The following is a 17629-nucleotide window of genomic DNA, read 5'->3' on the forward strand; positions in this document are numbered from 1 at the left end:
TAATTTTATATGAGACCTAACATAATTTAGTCAAACCCCGTAAAATTCTAACAAGTGTATATTGAGAAAATTAATGAGTGAATGTGTTGTTATCATTTTTTGTTTTGTTTCAAGTTGTTAGCACTCTAAAAAAAAGTTAACTACTTTGTGAATTTTTTGTAACAAACTAAAATGAGAATCTAATCAAATCTAAAATAACCTATGTTACAAAAATTGTTACGGCAAAACCTATGTGACCTAGGATGCAACTACTTGTCTTGTTTCTAACCATACATTTATATTAACTTCGTTTCACTTTCTGTTTGTTTGTGGTCCTACACACTCACTCCCTCGCTGTGGACATGGAGAACAAACTCATGCGTGCTGTTCAGTACAATGCCTATGGTGGAGGATCCACTGGCTTGAAGGTTCTTCTACTTCTTTTAATTACTCTCTCAGATATATATATTCATTTCTGTTTTAACTTAATTATGTATTTGTCAATGTGATTTGTGTGGATTATTTGATTAAAGTGAAGAGAAAGAGATATATTATAATTCTCATGATTACATTTTGTTTTTATGTTTATAACTAGTTTTAATTTTATAGGAAACAATTTAGATTAGGGAAGGCACGTCTGCTGGTGCGAGCGGAAGGTCTAACCATATGTGCCAACCTCAATTGGTTATGTTTATAATTAGTGATCAAGGTTTTAGATTTTTTTTTTAACGACAAATGTTAGTATTTTCTCCTCGCTAGATTTGAACCCTTTAATCCGGTTGCTCAACCAAGTGAGCCACTCATCCACCCTGATCAAGGTTTTAAATTGTGATCACGGGTGTCATTATTTTGCAGAAATTACGGTCGGCTAAGCCAGATGACCAAAACTATGGTTAGACAGACATCAAATAACTTCTACATTGTCGACAGCTTTTTAAACCTCGCCGGTGATTGTGATACTATCAGTTAGTGTGATTTTTTTTCTATCCAATCTTATGTTCGATTAGAACAACATTGTTATACGATGAGCCTCCTCCACCAAAATATACATTCTCTTCATGGTAATGTCTAGCTGTTTAGAATGTCTTATCAGCTTATCTACTGACATGAGTTTTGTGAGATTGTTTGGGAGAATTTATGAAAACAACTTATGACAATTTTCATAAGTTGTCTTCAACTTATTTTCATAAGTTCTCCAATATAGCTTATAAAAACAACTTATAGCATTTATTAAAACAATTTAAAGTTCTTTTATCTTTTATGATAGAAATAGCTTAAGCAAGCTTATACATAAACGCTTATCATAATAATTGCTTGTGCTATAAGCTTCAAACAAGCTGTTTATCCAAACAGGCTACAGTGTTAACATAAGCACTTATCATAAGAAGCGCTTGAGCTGTAAGCTGCAAACAAGCTGTTTATCGAAACAGGCCCTAAGTTGTTAAGTTAAACAATACATACAGTATGGGAAAAATTGTACTCCCTGGGATTACATTGGTATCAAAATTAGCTGGATAATATATGTTACAGTTCTCTTTTCTAACTTATCACAATCAGCATTTAGATGACACCTTTTAAAATGTTAAGAAGAGATGCGAAATTCCGTCACGTGTCATTTGGAAAAAAACTTTTCTTAGGATAGATAGACTAACCATCACAGATTCACGTTCATAGTCCATATCCGTATCTTAAGAATTTAATATATGTAACAAGCATTCTAACAACTTTGATATGTTCATACTACATGTTTCCTAACAAAATATTTTAATATAATGTAGGAAGTATTTGTGTCACTGTGCTTATTAGAATTTAGAAGCATCCAATGACAAAAAAAATAGTAGCTAGTATAAATATTGTTTGTTCATATAATTTTGACTTATTTGCAGCATGTTGAAGTTCCCATACCAAGTCCTAGTAAAGATGAAGTTTTGATAAAACTGGAAGCAGCTAGTATAAATCCATTTGATTGGAAAGTACAGAAACGCATGTTGTGGCCATTTTTGCCTCCCAAGTTCCCATATATACCTTGTAACATCCTTTCCCTCTCTCTCTCTCTCTAGATATTAATTTTGTCAAAGAGATTAAAGATTTTTGGTAGTTAAATGTATAAGCATCTTTATCTTTTGAAATTCATGGAAAATTCTTGTAGCAATATTTTAAACCACCTGCATTTGACAAGAATCTGTTAAATATCTGTTTCTTTCGAAATATATTTATGTTTTGTTTGCAAAAACTATTGTTCTCTTGAAATACTGAATATCAATGAAGTATGATCAATCAATGTTGTAGCACTATAGCGTATCAGAATTTGAACGTTATTGCTATTGTTCCACAATACGCTATTTAGTACAAAGTGTTGTCAAATAATAGGTTACAGCGACATTATAGCACTATAGCATAGCAGATTTTGAACAAACTCCTATTTTTCGGGATCCGCGATTGACAACATTGTGATCAATGCCTTTCTCTCATCTCATAGTGCACTACAATCTTTTTTCAATATCTGAATGCTAATTCAAAAGAGAGACTCATGCAGTAGATTTTCTTTGGTTATGTAAACTTGCAATCTTAGACCATACAGTGTAATTGCTCTTTTCACTAACAAATCTTAATCAAAAGCACAATACATGCAACAATTTTAAATCAATTACAAACTACAAGTTGAACTTGATATTTAAATTTTGATCTTTACTCATTGTTGAAACTGGATTTTGATTATAGAATAGTTTACAACTTGAGCTTAACCATGTCATTCAAACTGTGTCGCTATACTGTTTATTACAAACATTTGACGAGTATCATGTTGATTATACTGCATTCTGTAATAGGTACTGATGTAGCAGGAGAGGTCATGATGGTTGGTAAAGGTGTTAAGAAGTTCAAAACTGGTGACAAAGTTGTAGGCCTAGTCAGCCCCTTTGTAAGTTCTTAGCCGGCTACTTGGTCCATTTCATTGATGAATCTAATTTTAAGGGTTTTTGGATTTGAAAAAACTTTTCTGCTTTTAGTTATTGTTGTCAACTGTTTTGATGAGCTTTTATCAGTCTTCAATTTAGCTACCTCAGATTCCAAGCCACTTGGAGTTTCAACCCTTCAACCGGGGTTCTTGGATCGAAAACAACCTTTTCGGAATTTTCTCGGCCCTTCAGCTCAGCTTTCAGTTTTTAAGGATTACGGTTAAACAGTTGAAACTCCAAGTCAATGGCTTGTTTTTTGTTTCTTTTTGGTATTTTGAAGCAGAAAAAAATAATTTATAAAGTTATTTTAGTTTAAATCTGTTCATTCCCTCTTACACCACTACTGTATTTCTTGTCTATGGTCTATTCATTGTCTTGGTTTTTGAATCATGAAATTTTATTATGGTAGAGTGGTGGAGGACTAGCTGAGTTTGCTGTTGTTAAGGAGAGTGTCACCGCTTCAATACCACAAGAAATCTCAGCATCCGAATGCGTCGGCTTACCTGTCGCCGGTCTAACAGCTCTCCAAGCACTCACCAAATCCATAGGAATCAAACTCGATGGAAGCGGTGAGCGGAAAAACATTTTGATCACGGCTGCATCTGGCGGTGTAGGACACTATGCAGTTCAATTAGCAAAGCTAGGTAACACTCATGTAACGGCCACCTGCGGTGCTCGAAACATGGAAATTGTCAAAAAGTTAGGAGCTGATGAGGTGATTGACTATAAGACACCAATTGGTGTTGAATTAAAGAGTCCTTCTGGTAAGAAATATGATGCAGTGGTTCATTGTGCATCGGATTTTCCATGGTCGGTTTTTGAGCCTAACTTGAGCACGAATGGTAAGGTTGTCGATATAACTCCTAGCTCTGCTTCAATGTTGACATTTGCTCTTACTAAAATTACCTTCTCCAAAAAACAACTTGTGCCTTTGCTTCTAATTCCAAAGGGTAGGGATCTTCAGTTTCTTGTTGATTTGATTAAGCAAGGAAAGCTTAAAACAATTATAGATTCCAAATTTCCTCTAGCTAAGGCTGAAGATGGTTGGTCTAAGAGTATTGATGGTCATGCAACTGGGAAGATAATTTTTGAGTTTTAATTATGCTTGGAGTGCTTTGTAATATATGTATACACTATATTATATGAATTGATAGAGTAATATTGTGCAGTTTTATTTTAGAATAACATTAGTCATTTATCATTTGCTGTGTGTCTTTTCATTTTTCAAATATATGAAGAAAAATAGATTGTGTATTTAATGTGTTCATTTTGTCTTTTCATCTTCCCCCACACTTAGTAGTTAGTAGTACTCCTCTATCCCTAATTATAAGACATTCTTCAAACTTTAAGATTTATTAATGACTTTTTAAAAATAACATACAGTTTTTAAAAAGTAATTAAATGCTACAGATGCTGGTTGTACAGGGAACCTAATGATGATGAGTTTCAAAATTATGAACATGCGCAGAAAAACAACGCGCCCGGATTGTACTATTCACATAAATCTCGTCCGAACTGTGTAGCTCGGAGAGGGTCAAGTTTTTGTCTTGCTCCTTACTCTTACTCCTAAATCTCGACTCCAATTTTCAAATTCCTCTTCCTACCTCCCCAATCAAAGATTGGCGATTATCATTGTATGGCTTGAACTGATTTATGAGCTTGCTTAAAAACCACTTTGTACTTTACAAGATCAAATTCTATTTGCCCAATCGAAATTGACAGCATTTTCTTTCAATATAAATGTCGATTTATCGAATGACTTACCTTTTCTTTGTCCCATCAACAGTGTTCGACTAGAATATAATGGGATCTAAAAACACAAACAAGAAGAACCACAACAAGAATAAGGAGAAGAAGAAGGTTAAGGAGTCGCGTCATTCACCACCCCATCATGACAATGTTATCAATGATTCCTCGATTTTCACATGTGCACACCGATGCATGAAACAAAGGTGGCCTTTGACTCTTGCAGTCTCGCTTCAACCACATGTTTACATACTGTAGTTTTTTTTTGCCTAGTTCTGTTTCCATCGACAAAAGAGAGGCGAGCCCAAGGATAACTAACCTCAAAACCTGATTTTCTTCGCCATTACTACAAATATCGACGTAGAGGACAATAAGAGAGTAGATGATAATACAGATAAAGATAAAGCAGAAGAAAAGGGATTGATAGATGGAAGAGGATCTTTAGAGCAATGGTAACTACCAAAGACCAGTGTTTATTCCTCTCCATATGCTGCATCAAAGTTCTTAGTTCAAGGTTTTTTGTTTATTTTTCCACTGTCTCTTAGATGGTTTGTTGGTACGTGTATTTCCAAGAATTCCCTAGTGAATTTTGACAAACCAGTTTGCGTGAATCGGTTCGTGCGACAGGTTTGCAGTTCTCAGGCTAGTGCACGAATTTTGTGACTGTGGTATAGAATTCAAATGATGCCTCACGATGTTGCGACAGAGCTATTCAAGACATTTGCATAGCTTAACTAATTACCAAAAAGGCCTCTTGGTCATAAATTCAAATGTTGGTCTCCATAAAATTGATTTTATATAAATCTTCTATTAAAAATAATAATTTTAAAGGCAACATTAAATTTTTTGCTTTAAGCCTCTTAATTTGTTGGGTCAACCCTGGTACCAACGAACTACTACAATTTCAATGATTTACATTCTTCAGTAATCTTACATGGGATGAGGATGAACCCCGTCGTGCAAAGACCTTGAGGTAGAATTTCAATGATGAGCATTCTGAATGCAAATTTTAAACAATACCTTGTAGATTTTCCATTCAATAAGCCTAGTCGTTAGAAATTCACTTTTAAAGTGAATAAGTGGGGTGTCCGGGGTTCGAACCTCAGCCCCTGTATATAATAATGCATTGTTCCTACCAACTGAGCTATGCCGACGGGGACACGTTTAATATTTATCGGTACTAAAAATGTTGCGTACCAAACTATCGACTTCCTTTTTTTATTTTATTTTTGAGTAAAAAATTATCGACTTCCTAACATCAAAGACTGTGGATTTTTTACAAGTCTAAACGGTCGTACATATCAGCATGTCAATGTTGTGCTTCGTAGGTCTATTAAACCCTAAATTTTTGTAGAATTATTTTTGGAGTGCAATGGCTTTATCTATCAAAATAGTGGTCCCCCATTTCGGTTATGGTCAAGTTAAAGTACAGTGGTTAAAGAACTTTGTTATATTGGAGTCACAATATCACATGCATTTTGAGAGTATTTCTTTGTTTGTTATAAAAATGTAACAAACATATATTGCTCCACTGCCCTTTCTCCATCTGTTTAAATTCCTTTTTATAATAGACAAATAATAATATTATATGCTTTAAAAAAATACTATAATACAACTTCTTTAAGTTCAAACCCACATCCACTATTTTCTTGCCTCAACTTTTGTGGCTCTAAGGTGAATGTTTTTTCTTCTTCCTTTTTTGTTATGGGTATTTTGTGATAAAAAAAATGGATGTGTTTTTTTCACTTTGTCTAATTTGTTTGTAGTTTGTAGTTTGTATAGATGAAGAAGATAAAAATAAAATACTAATATAAGAAAAATGAAAGAAAAAGGCTTATGTTAATTATTTAATATTAAATGTATGGAATTTGAAATGTCTTAGTGAATGTGGACTGCAAGCAATATTTATGTGAAGTTGAGTTTAGAAGATTGTTACCACACTCAAGATGGAATGCTTTGTTATACTCTTTTTATTTGCTTTGATTGGTATTTATTTTTTGTTGGTGCTTCTGCTTTGAATAAGTTTTTCTTGGAAGAAAAAAAGAACATTTATGTCTTTCACGATCCATGAGAAAAAAGCCTCAGCTTCTTATTTATAGATATATTCAATCTCTATCACTTATCTTTTCGTCCATGAGACAAGACTTTTCTTATTTTCGCTTGTTTTTTTTAGAGAAAAATGTAATGTTTTCATATTTTCGCTTGTTTTTTATAGAGAAAAATGTAATCGATTTTCTAAGATTGAAAAGGGAACTAAGTTGCACATTTAGGATATATTTGTTAGGACGAGTTTATTTTTTTTATTACACTTTGGAGTCATTAATTTAGAAATGCACTTCTGATATGAGCTATGAGTTCATTGTACTTTACCAAATATTTTAGTTTCTCCCACCACTTTTTCCCCTAGACAATCTCTAGTCCTTTTTTTTTCCTTTCACGGTTAACATATTTTCGATTAAATCATCTGTAAGAAGTGTAAAATGTTCTCTTGGATTTTCAATATAATAAGGACGTAAGAGAGAAACGTCATTTGATGGGGTTTCGAACAACTCTCTAAACCACTTAAAGCTTTGACTAAAATATTGTTTGAGTTAGAGGAATTTGATGAAGAAATTCAAAAGCAACCATAGCTAATCGAGTAACTTTTTCAAAGAAACTAAAATATTTGGTAAAGTACAATGAACTCATAGCTAATAGAAGTGCATTTCTAAATCAATGAATCCAAAGTGTAATAAAAAAATAAAGGTAAAATTACACTTTAGTCCCTTAACTTAATTTCAGGTAACAGTTTGGTCCTTTATCTTTTTTTTCATTTCAATTTAGTCATTTTTATCCATTTTCATATACATTTTCAAGTTTCAAATCTAATATTTTTATGCAAACATAAACGAGGATCATATATTTGAAGACTGAAAAACTATAAGTAAATAAAATCATGAATTTTAAGCTTAAAAATGTATATGAAAATGGATAAAAAGGACCAAATTGAAATGAAAAAAAGATAAAGGATCAAATTGTTACCTAAACTTAAGTTAAGGGATTAAAAGTGTAATTTTGCCAAAAATAAACTCATCCTAACAAATACATCCTAAATGTTCAACTTAGTTCCCTTTTCAATCTTAGAAAATCGATTACATTTTTTATTTTTCTCTAAAAAAAAACAAGCGAAAATATGAAAACATTACATTTTTCTCTAAAATAACACGCGAAAATATGAAAACTTTTGTCTCATGGACGAAAAGATAAGTGATAGAGATGGAACATAGGTGCCATTTAGCTTGGACCCATGAAGTTTTGGTCTAAGATGGACCAATTTTTTTTTAACCTTTAGATTGAATCAACAAACCAATTCTTATCATGGTTCATCCACACCAAATACAACCCATCAATACATAATAAAATGTAAATGACATAAAAGAACATTCGTAATTCATAATAAGATGTAAATCAATTAATATTTAAGATATTTAATAATTTAAATTAATCAATTTAATATATATTTTACATATTAATAAATTATTTTTTTAATTTTTTGGTCAAAATACTTAATTAATTTCTTTTGATTAAATTATATTTTTAATTATTGGTGAAGTAGAACGAGCTTTATCTCTTAAGTCAAATAAGAATTTTCTTTCCAATTTACAAATCCAAAAGTTAAATTTGCACCGTTAATTCAAAAAATAAAATGAAAATAAACTATTGCAAGGCTCATACTATCGCACGGAAGCACGGGTTGAATAACGTATTTTGTAAAAAAATTGTTCTAAATGAGAAATGAGCAAATTAAGGGAGATAGCCGCATTTTTCTAAAAGATTGTTGTCGTTTATAATTGTAAAAATCAAACAAACATTATAAATGCACATCTTTCTAAAATATTTATCAAAGCATTACAAAGCCCTTGATACATGAAAAAAAATCAATAGCATGTGTATTCCTTGAAGCTGATGAGCATCTAAAACAAATCTCCAACACATTAAGATTCATACATCACTTAAAAAAAAATTTAAATGAATCTCAAATATAACATGACAACAGAAAATTTAAAATGATATGAGTGATAAAATGAATATTATGACCTCACATCCTTATTTACAAACAATTCTTAAACTACTATAGCAATATCAAACATTTATTCTTTGTATTCTTCTCTTATTCATAACTCTTCTTGAAAGGTAAATTTCTCACTCACATCTTAAATATTTTCTTCGCTCTGGATACTTGAAACTCCAATTAGTATAAAGTAAATAACATTGCCATGCTTTCATGACAGAGTATTCTGTCATCCAAAACTATATTAACTTGTGTAAATAACTTAACAACTTATAGCTAAGGAAGCATAACTCATAACTTATAAAAGAAGATTTGATAACTCATAACTCATAACTTATAAAAGAAGATTTCATAACTTAACAACTTAACCACTCGTCATCACTGTTGAGACGTATGACAATGCATTGTCATTGAAGCATAACAGTAGTGGTTGTCAAAATGAGAGTCACATAATATCTAGCTCAAAGTAGATAGACAAAACCAACAAAATCATAAAACACATCCCTTATTATAAATCATTTTTCAAGTTGTTTTCAGCTTATTTCCAAAAACTTTTAGTATAGCTTCTGAAAACAGTTTATAACTCACATAAAAAGTTGAAAACAGTTTGAATTTATTTTATCTTTTGATATAGAAATAGCACATACATAATCACTTAAATGATAATCATTTATACCTTATTAAACTGGTAGGCAACATGAAATTGCTCTAAAGGATAAATGAGCAAATTAAGGGAGATAGCGCATTTTTCTAAGAGAATATTGTCGTTTATAAATATGAAAATCAAACAAGGATATTGCACAAACATTAGAAATGCACGTCTTTCTAAAATATTTATCAAAGCATTACAAAGCTTTGATTCATGAAAAGAGCATATATTCTATTCATGAAAAATGTGCAAATTACGGAAAATTGCCGTCCTTTCTATAGGTGGAAATCAAAACCACATAATCTACAAACACATCGAGACTAGAACAACCACACAAGCAAGATAGACACCACACTCTTACCCAAAACCTTAAGGCAATGGATTTATGAGTCCTCTTACTTATAAGGTGTTCAACCTTTACTATTTTATCCGATGTGGACATATAACTCATAATTTATAGTTATCAAGTGAGCCTTAGAATGAGTTAAAAAATAAAGGAGCGTAAGAAGGAATATAAGTATAAGCAACATTAAAAGATTCTATTTGAATTTTTGTTTCTTTTTTTTTTGGACAAATGAATTTTTGTTTCTTTGTTGGAATTTCTTAAAATTATACAGACATGCTTATACGTAGTGGTCATTCATCGCCTTACATTAAAAGATTATATTTGTGTACCTCATTGAATGAGATATGTGTTTATACGTAGTGGTCATTCATCGCCTTACATGCAAATTTTGTAGAAATAAGATTCAATCCAAATTTTAAGCTTTGTGTTAGATCCTCAAATTATTGGAACTTTCAAAATTAAAATGACCTATTTAGAATCTAGAGATTTAAGAAATTACAAATAAATCTAATAGACTTTAAAAGTTAAATGAGAGGTTTTTAAAAATAAAAAGTAGAGAAAGAATGACATTGTATATTGAATAAAAAATATTGCCACTTGAGCTTTAAACTCAATATATTATTCAAGGAGTTGAGATTGTCACTTGATTCAAACGACCCTGGTTCTTAATTAAATCTAAGAAACATGTAATGGCGTAACATGATTCAAAGAACTGCACCATAAATTGTCTATGAGTAATTTCAAAACAAAAGAATTTCATTTATATTGATGAATGATCATGTTTACAATTTTGGCGATGCCCGCACACAAGTCTCAGTCTTACTTCTACAATAGTCCCTACCCCCGACTATGAAAGTGCTAAAACATTCAAGCCCGCGTCAACATCAACATATACCAATCAATAGACAACACATAAAAATGCATGTTTAACCATTAACTAAATGATAATTTCATTATTATACCTAAAACATGGCCGCGTATCCAAATAGGTGCTTCGTTTGAAAATGACATCCATTTTAAACGATATCTAGTTATGTTTTTTCTTGTTCAAGACATTGTGGATCTTAAATCACTTAAATAATTTTACGACCATTTACAAGGGGAGAAATGGTTGAACTTTTCCCTCACAACTCAGAATGAACTTCTTCCTCTCATTGCAGGAGGATATTTTTTGCAACTCCAGCTTTTTCCACATATCACTAACATGGCTGGACAAATTCTCTTCTCCACAGGATCTCGATTGTGCCCCCCAATGCCAAAGGTGGAGAAGAGACTTTGTCTGTTCGTTTAGGTGGTGGTTTTAAAAGAGCCGAAGTTGTTAACAATTTGTATCTTACAGTGGCAGGAAGAAACTCATCAAGAGTTGTGAATGTGAAGTTCACATATTTTCCTGTTGCAAATACTCTAGCAATAATTTAAGTGATTCAAGCTCCACAAATGTGTTAATTTCTTGTATTAGTTCCTCTTGATTTTCTTTAACAAGTACATCTTGCTCATGCAATATTTTAGCCAAATCTTTTAGTGATTTAGATAGTTAGTTATTGTTTCCCCTATCAAGGTCCTTCGCAACATTGATTTGATGGCCAAGGAGCTGGAATTTTCCCCCTTCAACTCGTATTTACAAGGTAGTGCGGGTTTCTCTCTTAGGTCCTTATTATGGTGGAAATACAAGAGAACATTTAACCCCTCTTCTTGAGGATTTGAGTGAAAATAAGTTAAATGTGAAAGAAAGGAAGATAGTTAGTTTAAGGAAAGAAGTGGTAACAAAGAAAGAAGAGAGAGGAAACAAGTTTGAGAGGAAAAAAAAAATGAAGAAGTACTTTAGATATTTTTTACGAGAGGAATTAAAGTCTTTGGTGAAGTAGAAGGAGCTCTATCTAATAATTCCTTTCCAAAGATGCAAATCCAAAGGGTAAATATGCACCGTTAATTTAAAAAATAATATACATCATATAAGGAAAATGTTGACAACTTTATCAAAAGGCATCTCTCAAAATAAAATAAAAACTTTATCAAAAGGCAAGCAATGCCTATCCAAAGGGTAAATCTGCACCGTTATTCTAAAAGATCATGGTTCTCTCTTTTAGGCATGTTATGACCCACTTCAGGCTCATACTAACACTATTTTTAATTAATATATAAATATAAATATTAGCATGTAAGATATTGGTTGACTTGTCTCAATAAATATTTTTAAAATATCAACTTTATTTGGAAGAGAATATTGATCATCTTTTTTTGCATTGCGATTTATTTGGTTAAATTTGGTATGCTATTTATATTTGGCTCGGTCTAGCCAGCTATTGTTCATGAACACATTCTTCAATTCCGATCATTGGGTGGCTTCTCAAAATTAAAACCATTTCCTCTTCCTTCTACTTGATTTGGCTCTCTTGTATTTGGATTATTTTACGTGATAGGAACTCTAGAGTCTTGCAACAAAAGGAGAATACTATTAATCAAATTCTAGACAAAATTAAGCTTCCTCATTTGTACAGTAGTGCCATTACCACGTTAATAAATAGTTTCCTCATTTGAACAAACAAAAAAAAAGATTCCTCACTGTTACATTTCTTCTTACTTACTTAACTTGAAAGTTATCTTGAGCTCACAACGCTACCTAGGCTAGGGTTTCTTCTTCATCATCATGGGTGGTGGTTCCATTGTTTCTTCTAATGGTACTTTCTGTTTCCATTCTTTCTTTTTTGTTTTCTTTGAATTTCAAGAAATAAACTTGATAAGTTCTTGTGTTTTACCTAATGATTAAGCAGGTAAACAGCATGAAGATTCTTGTTCGGATGATGATTTTCCACCCATTGCCAGGTGATGGATGATCACTGTTTTTTTGTTGTTCTTGTTTCAATTCTTTTAATTTGTTCAACTGCTGCTACCAATTTGGTATAAGATTGAAAGATTATAGTGTTATGAATCTTTTATTTAGGATTTAATTCTAGTTCTAGTTATGCCTTAGAGAGGTATGTAACTATTGATTAATATTTATTTATGAAAAAAAAAATATGTAAATGTGGTAAATAAATTTGTACAAAAAATGTATTATATTTTTAGGGAAATATTTATTTCTGTTTTTAGGGAAAGTTTGTACAAAAATAGATGAAGAGATGAGGATGTTGTGTTCGATGTGACATGTGTGGTAAGACTAGATGGAATATATTTAGAAATGAAAGCATTAGAGAGAAGACCTGTGGATGTTGTAGTACAGAGAGTATATATATATATCAGATGGAGGAGAGTCAAATCACTAGAGGTAGTGGAAGACCTAGAAAACTATTAGAGAAACTATCAAGATGGATCTAGAGATCAATGAGTTTGAGAAAGACATGGCTTTTGATACAACACTATGACGTCGTTTGATTCATGTAGCCGACCCCACTTAGTGGGATAAAAATTTGTTGTTGTTGTTTTCATTTCTGTTTATTAATGTATATTTAACTTGATTCCTTTTATTTCTTGACCTTATTGTATCATCACTTGGTTGACATTTGTATTCTGACAGTGACTTGATGATGAGTTTGTGATTTCTAATGTTTCAGGGATACTCTGCACTTGCAGAATAAAGACGATAGAGAAAATGAAAAGAATGGATTAGATTTCGGGGAAGTTAATGAAGAAACTGCACAGCCTTCAAATGGTGTTGGTTTTGTTGTCGGTGAAAGGAAGAGACTTAGTATCTACCAAGAAATCCTGCAAAGTTATGATGAATTGAAGATTGATAGCATTAGTTTGAAACAGGCGAAAGAAAAAATCTTGAGGTATTGATTTGAGCACAGACTTCATTTATTTTTATTTACTTAAACATATATGTTTTAATAATAAACAAAAGCATCTTAGTTTTTTTAGTTGTTTTGAAATTCAGTATTCAAACACTGAAAGTGTATTGCGTGGTCTGACGAAACTTGATCTCAGATAAGCTGAGAAACCACAATTTCATCAAATGTGCACATTTGTTTGTGCTATCAAACCGGTGAATTGGTTCTACATTATTTCCATGAAAAAAGTATTACAGGGGAAAAGAAAGTTGAGGTTTTTCATGACGTTCAGTTTTCTTTTTCATAGGAAAAATTTGAGAACAGAATAACAAAGAACAGACCCTAGATAGTGTTATTTTTTATGCCTCATATTTTTTAAAGCTTCTGCCACATTCTTCTTTCTTACCCTTACATGCTTCATTGGATGAAAACTTGTAATCCTTTTAAAATATAAATGGAATTGCGCTGTGTACTTCATGAACATTCTGAATCAAATTTCAAATGTCGCATATGTGGAGTTTCAAATGTGAATGAAGTTTATCGTGAGTGTTGTTCGATTGTCACAGGTATAGGCCTGGAACATGGATTGAGAAAGCCAGGGGCTTAAAGCTACGTGATTACGATGTACCAGAGACAACAAGCCTCATATTGGTTGGTCCAAGTGGATCTGGGAAAAGTAGTCTCATAAATAGAATCTCTAAGGTGTTCGATGACGACAAATTTGCACCTACAAGAGCACAAGTATCATGTACAGTTTTTAGCACTTATTTTGATTTACTTTGATATCGACTTGAATAATAAAGAAGTGATTTGATTTCATTCCATCAATATATCTTTTTAACATCAGGATAAATGACTGTTCATTGACCTAAGAAATTTCCATTAAATTTATCTTTTGAACCCAGATAATTCACTTAGAGGGGATGGAACATACTTCCTCCGTGAGCATATGATTCCAAGAGACTCAAATTCTATCTGTTTGTATGATACACGTAGTTTGTCCAATAAATCTCATGAGAATAATGAAATGCTGAAGAATTGGATGACAGAAGGTGTTCATCATGGAGAGCTTGTTATCAGGTTTGAATATTATAGTACCTGCTACTTCACATTCCCAATATTTTCGTATGTTAATATTTACATCACGGTTTACAAATTCTCTATCAGGAGTAAAGATAATCAGACACTGACTGAAAGTTTGAAGTGTAAAGGTAACAAGAAAGGCTTCTTTTCCAGTAAGAGCAGAAAAGTTAATTTTGTAATATATGTCCTTAATGGTCTTTCGGTTCTGAATATGATGGAGAATGCTGACGGTGCTTTCAAGGCACGGTATATTGAAGAAATTGTTTCTACTTTCAATTTCAATAACCCATTCCTGTCATTTAAAGGTATTTACTGAACATACTTCTGTGTTTTCTCCTTATAAATTTGATAGAATCACAGAACTGTTTTTATTTAATTTTAATTTTTCTTTGCATGAATGTACATAGAGGTATATGTTTCCATTTATTTTATGTTAACTAGTTAGCTGAGTATTGTGTATTAGAAACAACCGATACATTGCGACACATATGCAGGGATACGAAATTTTTTGAAGTTATAGGAATGACATGGCAAAAATACAACATTTAATATTAGTAAAAAAAAACTAATATAAAACACACTCTTTAAGTCAAGAGAGAATCGGTAAAAGTACATTTATGCCTTCAATTTGGCATATCCAGGCTTCAAAGGTGACGACACTTACATGATTAGCCTATGAAGCAAGACTTCGTTCCATCCAAGAGTTGAGGCTAAATACTGTGATGATCTGGTTCAGTGTACTAACGATCTTCTTTATTTGTATGCTAATGGCTTAGTCATATTCTTCATGTCATGATCTGTTGTATAGTTGACCTATGATTGGATCTTAATGTCAACTTTGAAAGATGATTTATAAGGCTTTTTGATATGCTTGTGAGTACATTCAAATCATTAAATACTGCAGGTTTAGGAAATAAAAACTTACCTAGCTTGTATTCTGACACACTGATATTTCAAACATCTTTTAGTTTCATTTGAACTTTTTGTATTCGTGAAAGTTGTTAACAATCATTATGACAATTGACAATGTGGGGAGTTATGTCCATACACTTATGTTATTTTCTTTTAGGTGTTATTATTTGAGATGATTTTGATAATGCTCTTTGAAAGTGAATCAGGTTTAATATGTATAAAGCAATTGCATGTTAATTAGAAATTTTGAATTTCTATAGTCTATGGGATTTATGTATGACATCTGCATGATTGAGTCATAGAAGAAGAAATAAGGTGTTGGAAGTTGGAAATTTCTTGAAGGAAGGATGCAGGACCCTTGAAAACCCTGTATTTCTATCTTTCTGGTTGCATTTTCTTTCGATAGTTATACTGTAAATCAATACTTTCTGTTATTGATGTTAGTCAATAACAGTGAATTTTGGTTTGAGACCAGTTTCTATGACATGAATATTCTAAAACCTAGATGAATGTAAACAATTCCATTGTACCTGCTTTTTTGTTTAATCTCTCTTCTTCCAATTATTTCAACGTCTAAGCCGCTAAAGTAGTTTCTGGGACTTGGAAGGCTTGCAATATTTTTGTTTCTATTGTCAACAATGTTTAGTTAGAAGAGACTCAATTAGATAAATAGGGAGAAATAGTAAAATGATACATTCAGAAAAATTAGGAACTTTGTATGAAGGGAGAACCCTTTGAGAGTTATTTATTTCATTGTACCTTTCCTTGCATTGTTTCTATCAATCTCTCATTATCTTACCTGGTTTCGTAATAGTTATCAATCTGATAGATTATTCCTATTGCTTGCAGATGACAAACCTGTACTTGTTTTAACTCATGGCGATCTTCTGTCACTCTCTGACCGTGCTCGTGTCCGTGTATATTTGGGGGAGGTATTGGGAATTCCACCAACAAAGCAAATCTTTGACATCCCAGGTAACCTTTCAACTTATGTCACCATCCCTTTCATTGAATATTCCATTAAATTAATATAAATTTAACAATTTCTTAATTATACTACAGAATGTGATGATCTAGTGACTGAATCTGCCATAATTGGAATGTTGAGATATACTCTTGAGCATGCTGACAATAATATTCCTCAGAAAACCAATGTTATGAATAAGGTCTGTGCTATTTCCCCAAATTTATAGCTATAAGCTGATAATAAAAGCTTTTTTAAGTTGATATGACTGAGTGAAATAGGGTGAATGTTTATATATCATAGCTACAAGATGGCTGCTAACAAAGTTATTATGGTGAAAGTAGTAGAATTTGCTTATATTTTGGACTAACAAACATGAGTAATTTTTGCTTATAATCGAGAACATCAAATCACACACTATCTCAATTTTTTTATTTCTCAAGTCACATTTTACCAAAACCTCATTGAGTTTACAAATTGTTCATGCTTGCAGGTTCATAAAATATCCCTATCACTATTCATGATTTTGATGATGCTAGCAATAGGATTTGCCATTGGCTTGAAACAAAACAACTCCATCACTTATGTCACTCAACAGCAAGCACCTCAACCGCACACTTGTAGAGAAGTTCAAGAAACGCTTACAAATCTGGAAGTTTGTAAAAAGGAACTCGAGACTGAGCGTCTGAAGCTGGAAGTTCCTAAAATGGAACCCCAGATAGTGCTTCCAAAACAGGAAGTTCCTGAAGAGGAATCCAAGGAAGGGTCGCTGTTATGGTTTTTTCTTTTGAATGCAACCTTGCCGATATGTCTTGTTTTGTGTGGTTGTTGTGTGCGTTCATATTAAAGGGGTTAGAAAGTAGCATAACTAATTTGACTTGACTTCAGTCTAGCATGATGAATGTATTTCTTTGGTTATTTCGTGTATTATTACTGTCTGCTCTCAATGGAATGGAACAATTCATTTTGCATATGGTAAAAGTGTGTAACAAGGAAACTGATTTCAAATTATTAAAGGCACACAGAATGTAGTTTGTGCAGCTGAAGTTCTGGAAACTGATGATTGCAGGAATGAGAGAAGACTGAAGAGGGAGTGGGAACAGGATGATTGGGTGATTTTACTCTTTGCTAACTTTAGTATGTCTTCGAGATAGACAGCTGATTAAAATAAATTA

The 17629-nt window shown here is 32.2% G+C and overlaps 2 protein-coding genes across 4 annotated transcripts; both read left to right on the forward strand.

Moving 5' to 3' along the window:
* The first annotated feature begins 250 nt into the window (after window positions 1-250).
* Window positions 251-4137, forward strand: LOC25498209 (chloroplast envelope quinone oxidoreductase homolog). Its single transcript, XM_024770098.2, has 4 exons — window positions 251-407; window positions 1866-2007; window positions 2808-2899; window positions 3346-4137. The coding sequence occupies exons 1-4, from the start codon at window positions 342-344 to the stop codon at window positions 4033-4035; spliced, it is 990 nt and encodes a 329-aa protein (XP_024625866.2). The 5' UTR covers window positions 251-341; the 3' UTR covers window positions 4036-4137.
* A 7957-nt stretch (window positions 4138-12094) lies between these two features.
* Window positions 12095-17427, forward strand: LOC11443006 (uncharacterized). Of its 3 annotated transcripts, none has more exons than XM_024769861.2 (9): window positions 12095-12406; window positions 12497-12551; window positions 13280-13498; window positions 14062-14243; window positions 14401-14575; window positions 14663-14883; window positions 16340-16465; window positions 16553-16656; window positions 16948-17427. In XM_024769861.2, the coding sequence occupies exons 1-9, from the start codon at window positions 12376-12378 to the stop codon at window positions 17299-17301; spliced, it is 1467 nt and encodes a 488-aa protein (XP_024625629.1). In that variant the 5' UTR covers window positions 12095-12375; the 3' UTR covers window positions 17302-17427. The 3 variants fall into 3 exon arrangements, with proteins under 3 accessions (XP_024625629.1, XP_003622872.1, XP_039683734.1); XM_003622824.4 differs by having other exon boundaries at window positions 12096-12406; window positions 12500-12551; window positions 16948-17403; XM_039827800.1 differs by lacking the exons at window positions 12095-12406; window positions 12497-12551 and adding an exon at window positions 12885-13105 and having other exon boundaries at window positions 16948-17403.
* The last annotated feature ends 202 nt before the right edge of the window (window positions 17428-17629 follow it).

Source organism: Medicago truncatula, chromosome 7 (assembly GCF_003473485.1).
Source record: "Medicago truncatula cultivar Jemalong A17 chromosome 7, MtrunA17r5.0-ANR, whole genome shotgun sequence".
Classification (NCBI taxonomy): domain Eukaryota; kingdom Viridiplantae; phylum Streptophyta; class Magnoliopsida; order Fabales; family Fabaceae; genus Medicago; species Medicago truncatula.

What these genes read in the sequence shown, in the direction of transcription:
- LOC11443006 (XM_024769861.2), top strand. Translation starts at nt 12,376, where the DNA reads ATGGGTGGTGGTTCCATTGTTTCTTCTAATG. An exon ending in CCCATTCCTGTCATTTAAAG is followed by an intron (nt 14,884 to 16,339) that starts GTATTTACTGAA and finishes TATTGCTTGCAG; the next exon opens with ATGACAAACCTGTACTTGTT. An exon ending in AAACCAATGTTATGAATAAG is followed by an intron (nt 16,657 to 16,947) that starts GTCTGTGCTATT and finishes TCATGCTTGCAG; the next exon opens with GTTCATAAAATATCCCTATC.
- LOC25498209 (XM_024770098.2), top strand. Translation starts at nt 342, where the DNA reads ATGGAGAACAAACTCATGCGTGCTGTTCAGTACAATGCCTATGGTGGA. An exon ending in GAGGATCCACTGGCTTGAAG is followed by an intron (nt 408 to 1,865) that starts GTTCTTCTACTT and finishes ACTTATTTGCAG; the next exon opens with CATGTTGAAGTTCCCATACC. An exon ending in CAAGTTCCCATATATACCTT is followed by an intron (nt 2,008 to 2,807) that starts GTAACATCCTTT and finishes ATTCTGTAATAG; the next exon opens with GTACTGATGTAGCAGGAGAG.